The 7,444-nt window shown below is 42.5% G+C and overlaps 1 protein-coding gene across 1 annotated transcript in view; it reads left to right on the forward strand.

The window, feature by feature from the left end:
* Nucleotides 1–5,701, forward strand: part of STK32A (serine/threonine kinase 32A) — a 374,739-nt gene extending 369,038 nt beyond the window's left edge. Inside the window, exon 13 of the mRNA XM_075342342.1 lies at nucleotides 3,143–5,701. Coding sequence (XP_075198457.1) covers nucleotides 3,143–3,227 — 85 coding nt within the window. The 3' untranslated portion in view covers nucleotides 3,228–5,701. The remainder of the gene's footprint in view (nucleotides 1–3,142) is intronic.
* Nucleotides 5,702–7,444: the final 1,743 nt, after the last annotated feature.

Raw genomic sequence — 7,444 nt, forward strand, 5'->3', positions numbered from 1 at the left:
CAAAAAAGCCATAGAACATAGATTCTGCTGATTCTCGTCCAACAAAACCCACCATCAATGTAGCAACACATACGCTGTGTCATTGCTTTTCTGACTAACATAAGCCTAATACAACACAAAGTTAGCTAAGATATATAAATTGCTTAATTGATAATCAAAACTATTTATGAAATTTTAACCTTACCAAACTGTTCTAGCAATCCTCTTTTCTGTAGTGATGCTTTTATTCTCCATTCCCCTGGACCAGTGTTGTTTTTCCCTTCACATACTTTTTTCAGTTGCTTAGACAAATCTCATGGTTTTCTGATTACAAATTATAGATAATTCCTGTCCTTAATTCATGTCTTTATGTTTATTGTGACATAATCATAACCGTCGTGCCAGTGCAGCGACTTGACAATGTACTTGTGCTCAGGGCCGGCTCCAGGTTTTTGTGGACCCCGGGCGGAAGAGTCCCAGTGGGCCCCATAAACACGCAGACACACACACGTACACAGATACGTATATATACATATTTAAAGACAAACTCACAAAATACATAGAAACAGACAAATCTATACAGTCATATACACTGACATACATAGATACACATCATATATGCCTACAGACAGACACACAGCTCTGCTGCATAAAGACACGCACACTGCTCTGCTGCATACATACAGAGACACACACACTGCTCTGCTGCATACATACGGACAGACACACACACACTGCTGCTGCATACGTACATACAGACACACACATACTACTCTGCTGCATATATACATACAGACACAGCTCTGCTGCATACATAGACTCACACACAGCTCTGCTGCATACATACAGACACACACACAGCTTTGCTGCATACATACAGACACACACTGCTCTGCTGCATACATACAGATACACTCACACTGCTCCGGTGGCTTTTCCTCTTTTGAAAAAGCCGTCCGCCAATTATTCAATCTCGTATTCACTGCTTCCCCCACCCACCGGCGCCTATGATTGGTTGAAGTCAGACCCGCCCCCACGCTGAGTCACAACTGTCTCACTGCAACCAATCACAGCCGCCGTGCAGTACATAAATAAATAATTTAAAAAAACGGCGTGCGGTCCCCCCCAATTTTGATACCAGCCAAGGTAAAGCCACACGGCTGAAGGCTGGTATTCTCAGGATGGGGAGCCCCACGTTATGGGGAGCCCCCCAGCATAAAAATATCAGCCAGCAGCCGCCCGGAATTGCCGCATCCATTAGATGCGACAGTCCCGGGACTCAACCCGACTCATCCCGAATTGCCCTGGTGCGGTGGCAATCGAGGTAATAAGGAGTTAATGGCAGCAGCCCATAGCTGCTACTAAGTCCTAGGTTAATCATGGCAGGCATCTCCCCGCGATACCTTCCATGATTAACCTGTAAGTGAAAGTAAATAAACACACACACCCGAAAAAATCCTTTATTTGGAATAAAAGACAAAAAAAACCACCCTCTTTCACCACTTTATTAAAATCCCCAAATACCCCGCAGGTCCGACGTAATCCACACGAGGTCCCGCATCCTGCTCTGCTACATGAAGCTGACAGGAGCTGCAGTAGAACACCGCCGCTCCTGTGAGCTCCACGCAGCAACTGAAGTGAATCGCGCTGTCAGCGGGGACATCACTGAGGTAATGCCGGTGTGTGTGTGCGGTGATGATGAGGGCTGTAGTGTCGGGATGTGTGCGGGGATATCGGGATGTGTGCGATGATGTCGGGGTGTGTGCGGTGAAGATGTGTGTGGTAATGTCGGGATGTGTGCGGGGAAGATGTGGGCGGTAATGTTGGGATGTGTGCGGTAATGTCAGGATGTGTGCGGTGATGTCGGGATGTGTGCGGTGATGTCGGGATGTGTGCGGTGATATCGGGATGTGTGCGGTGATGTCGGGATGTGTGCGGTAATGTCGGGATGTGTGCGGTGATGTCGGGATGTGTGCGGGGATGATGAGGGCTCTCTCTCTCGGCTAAAGAAAACTTAACGGAACGTGGCCTTTATTATCACACTTTTTGCAACGCAAGTGTGAAACTAGCTAATGGGACGGCAGCCACAGTTTCATGCCGAGGAGTGCGGTCCCCGGAATTCGGCCCAGGGACAGCAGAACTGAAGGAGAGTGCTCCCGGCCCGGGGGTAGCTGAAGTGACGAGGCCGAGTGGGCCCCCCCAGCTCTCCAGGGCCCCGGCATTTGCCCGGGTATGCTGGGTGCTGACGCCGGCCCTGCTTGTGCTCATTCCTTATGCATCCATCACTCTTCCATTGTGGAAGCTTAGTGTTCTCTCTGCATTAATAAAGACTTGATGAAAAAGGAAATGAATTATTTTAAATTTAGCTTTTTTTATTACACATAATAAGGCTTTGACGAACCACAGCCATTTCATTTTTTTTTGGCAAGTGTGGTCAAAAGATCAAACTAAATTGTGAGAGACCAAGGTAAAAGAGGTTTTCTGGTTTCGGAGGCAAGATTGCTTATGCTTTAACATACCACACCAAGCAGTTTTTACCTAAAGAAGAAAACAAATTGGCACATCCAGAATAAAATGTATTCTTGCTTTATTTCCACATAGAATTAAAAAAAAGTCCATCCAAAAAATGAAGACCCTGACGCGTTTCCGACTATGATTAAGGACGCTCTTCTGCGTCGGAAATGCGTCAGGTTGTTCATTTTTTGGATGGACTTTTTTTAATTCTATGTGGAAAGAAAGCAATAATGCATTTTATTCTGGATGTGCCTATTTTTCTTCTTTTTCACGTTTCTCATTTGGCGGACTTTTAATCGTTGCACTCCGTGGATGTATGGTAACTCATTCCATTAGGCGTGTCAAGCTTTCCTCTACCTTCAATTTTTACCTACTAAAGCCCTACCTATCAAGAACAGCCACTCTACTGAACTCTGCCAGTAATAGTTGATTGTGCTGCAACAAATGTTTTGTCTGCAGCATGTGACCACTGCAGCCAATCACTAGTTTCAATAGTCATGCTATGGTGCTGCAGCTCAACAAACACCAGAGGGGAGCATTGTAGAGGCAAACGGTTTACAAATCCAGTTTGGGTTGATATTTTACTTCTTTGAGCCCTGCTGACAAATATCTATCTATGTATTTTTAATATATATGTATTTTATTTCAGAAGCAAACAAGACCTCAGTGAAAGCCAGGAAGAGTTTTCTGAGGCTGAAACCAAAGATGAGGATGGAAGAAATAATAATCTATAGTCTCTCCGCTCCTCTACAGTAGTCGTACAGTCATTAAATGATGATATATCTGGCAATTTCTGGAAGGAAAGTTACACCAAACTTCTAACGGTCACAGTCGTTTGGGATCTTTATTTCTTTGAAAGCTGTTAATTTAGGGATATTCTGTTCATCAAAATAATACAGGCATTGAAGCTAAACTTAAATTATTTACTTTGCAAGTGATAATGGCCGAATTTTGATGCATTTTGCACTAAAATATTTTAGAACAATTTTTTAATGCACTAGGAATATTTTCTAGGCTATTTTTATTTATTTTGTTTCTCTTTTTAAAGAAGTAGCATATATACTAATTTTATTTTTGAAAGGTTGGAAATGTTAACCCAGTAATGTATATTAATGTGTTTTTGTTGACAACGTTGATGAGTAATGTGAAAAGGAGTGTGTCAGCAGTGTGACCCTGCAAAACTGGTCTACAAGGCCTGCGAGTCACCACTGTTTCCAAGTGTTAGATCGTCTGACTTCTGCATGCGACTCACTTGTCATAGACTTCAATGCAAGTTGTGTACAAGCTATCTATAACTTTTATTTACAACAAAACCACACCTGTAATATAGTCGCACAACAGCAATTTGTAGACATATGTTTTTGGTTGCGATTGTTCTTCGAGAACTATAGCCGTAGCCTAATTCCAGCCTGAAAGTTCCCATAAATTCTCACAAGGTAGCCCTTAAAGTGCCGCCCGCATTAACTACTCCACAACCCCCCACTCTTGAGTGACAGCTGGCTGGATACTACGCAAGAAAAGGATGACGTAATCCCGCACACCGTTCCTCATAAAATTCTTCAAGACTTTGACACATTAACATCCTTCTATAAAATTGCATATTCCAGGCATCCAGCCCTGCCTTACGCGTTTCGGACATATGTCCTTACTTATAGGCCTATGAGTAAGGACGCATGTCTGAAACGTGTAAGTCTTGAAGAACTTTATGAGGAACGGTGTACACGGGATTCCTTAATTTTTTTCTTGCATTGAATTGTGGACGCCAGCCACTTGATCCCAGCACCTGTGGATCCAGATCTCTGAGTGACGAGCCTGCTAAATCTTTTCTATTGACTGGCTGGATACTACAACTGTCATTCAAGCAGAGGTGATGGGGAGTTTTGTTGCAGAAGACACTTTGTTCAGGACCGCCATATGGGCACTTGTGGGAGCAGTTTGCACTGGAAAAAAACCTCAGTTTCACATTGATGCTAATAAGTATGACTAATTCCAAAGATTTAGGTGTAAACATTCCTTGATTTCTACCCACTGCTGTCAGCAGTTATGCAGGGTCAAGTGTGCTGACAGACTACCTATTCTTCATGAGAATATACAATGCATTTAGAGCATACTGTATTTAGACCTTACTTCAATTTTGTTTTATTACTGTTGTATTCTAAAATGCACATTATTTTTCTCTTCCCTTTCTATATACACTCACCCCTAATTACAACGCAAAAACAGGGTACTAAAAATATATACAAATGTATTCAAATAAAAAAAAAAAATCAGTTATTTAAAGTGAATTTGTCAGTAGGATCATCTGTCCTTAAGGCTGCTTTACACGCTACGATTTCATATGCGATCTCGTATGCGATGTGACACGCCCAGGTCGTATATATGATCTGCAGAGATCGTACATAGGTCGTCTCTGAGCCGTCACACGTGCATATTCTATACGATGCCACATCGATCAATATCTCGTTACATCTACCGGACCGCAGACAGGGATAAATGATTAACATTACACGAGTTGCGTACGCCTTATAAAGCACGAAGGACAATTCGTTACGCAGTTGGTACCACCAATCATAGCGGTGGGCGTGAGGCATGGCGTTCAGAGACACGCCCGCGTCGCATATGACGTACATAAGAACGATGAGGCTCGTCGTTGGTAGGGTGTCACACGTATCAATATACCGGTTTTGTTCAACAAAACGAACAATATTTAGAAAATGAACGACGTGTATGCGATCAACGTTTTTGCGCATAATCAGGGTCGAACGTAGGTGTCACACGCAACGACGTCACTAACGATGCTGGATGTGCGTCACTTACGACGTGACCCCACCGACATCTCGTAAGATATATTGTAGCGTGTAAAGCCCGCTTTAAACCGACTATAGGGGCATATAGGTCATAGGAAGCTGAATAAAATAATACCTTGACATCTGCAATCCGAAGTCTTATTCCAGAAAAATCCACATTTTTCTTATATGTTAAGGAGCTGTTGCTCACTATAGGCAAGACACTTATCCGCGTGAGATTCTGCTTAAAGAGATTATTTTAAATAAAAGGGGGTGTTACCAGTATGAGACATATATCTAACACAGAACAGTAGAACTGAACTTTGTCTTCTCACAAACACATTTGCTGAAGCTCTCACAGCTCTGGTGTATTGCAACAATATTGCAACACTATATATAGATAGAGAACATGCAGCTTTTGTAGTGCAAAAAGTACAAAAGATTTATTTGGGACAACAGGTGAACATCCATTAAAAACATGTAAAATATCAGGACCAAGCCATAATATGCACATCACTTCGGGATTAACAACATACAGAATGTTTGTGACACTGCAGAGCAACAAGTTCTAATTTTACATACATCCTATCTTTGGCTGTGCCCATAGTAAGCTTAACCCTTCAGGATCACATATACATAACAACATGTATTAGCGTTTACAAGAATATATCTACCAGTGGTGATACAGGTATCACAAGAACCTCATAGAACATCCGACGTACGTTTCAAATTGTTAGGTGTTAATTCTTCATCAGGGCAGAGGTGTTCTAGAACCTAGAACGTGTTGCTCTGCAGTGTCGCAAACATTCTGTATGTTGTTAACCCCGAAGTGATGTGCATATTATGGCTTGGTCCTGATATTTTACATGCATTTAATGGCTGTTCACCTGTTGTCCCAAATAAATCTTTTGTACTTTTTGCACTACAAAAACTCCATGTTCTCTTTCTATATATTATGCTTTTGAGCTTGTGCTATATGTGGGGATTCGTCAGAATCCATAACCACAAAAAATATTGTATGGTGTCATGGAGCCTGTTGCTTATTTAATATTGCAACACTGTCTGCCTGTGAGATGGAGGCTGAAGCTGATAAGATCCTGCAGATGTGTCAGTTCTAATCACATACAGCTCTGTAGTGAGAGCAGCCATCACACATCACACTGGTAACTCCCCCTTCTATTAAACATAAGGTCTGTGGGCAGATTCTCAGGGAAATATATGTACAGCCCATAGCCTGGAATAGCTCATTTACTGTACATATAAGAAAAATGTATTCTCTGGAATAAGACAGCCAATCTCAGATGTCTAAGTATCATTTTATTTATAGATTAGATTTATAGATTATAGATTCCTATGTCCCACTTGCCCATATAGATGGTTGAGGACGTTTGATCCCACTAACAGATTCCCTTTAAGTATTCAGTACTTTGCGCTTCTTGTAGAGTTTACAATTTCAATCCTTCTTGATTGTGATACTACAAGCTTGGCACACCTGCATTTGGTAATTTTCAATAGGTCAATTATAGCTTTTTTAGACTGGAGGGAAAGCATGGAGTAGGGCTAACATAATAGAATCTGTAAAAAGTAAAGGGATTTGTCTACTTTCTGAATATATAGATCACGTATGCGCATCTATCTGGTGGTGCATAAGTACAATTTATATGCAGTGCGTGTGTGTGTATTATATATATATATATATATATGTGTGTGTGTGTGTGTGTGTGTGTGTGTGTGTGTGTCGCCCAGGGCTATGGGATACTTGGTCCCGGGCCGTGTATTGCTGGGGAGATGTCACTGGGTGGCCGTTGCCTGGTTCCGTGACCCTGGGGATGCTTTTAAAAGGGGTATATTTACAGAGGAGATTAGATAAAAATTTATGTCTTGACGCCACTTGCGGGTTGCGGCTATTTAGTGGAGCCGCTGCTGCACAGTTCTCACTACTGGAGCTGATGTTGGTAGAAGCCTGGATGTTGGGCCCTCCGCAAGTATGGCCAGGCCCCAAAGGATAGGTGATATTGATGGGCGCAGAAAGAAGGAAGGTCACAAGGGTTTTCAGTGTAACTGGTTCCTTTACTCACAGTGAGATGGAAACTGGTCACTCAAGGAAGGCTGGTCTTGATCGCTAGTCCCCTTAGTCCCAGTGCCGGTTTTGTGATCTGGTGGCT

The sequence above is a fragment of the Anomaloglossus baeobatrachus genome, chromosome 4 (genome assembly GCF_048569485.1).
Source record: "Anomaloglossus baeobatrachus isolate aAnoBae1 chromosome 4, aAnoBae1.hap1, whole genome shotgun sequence".
Taxonomy (NCBI): Eukaryota; Metazoa; Chordata; class Amphibia; order Anura; family Aromobatidae; genus Anomaloglossus; species Anomaloglossus baeobatrachus.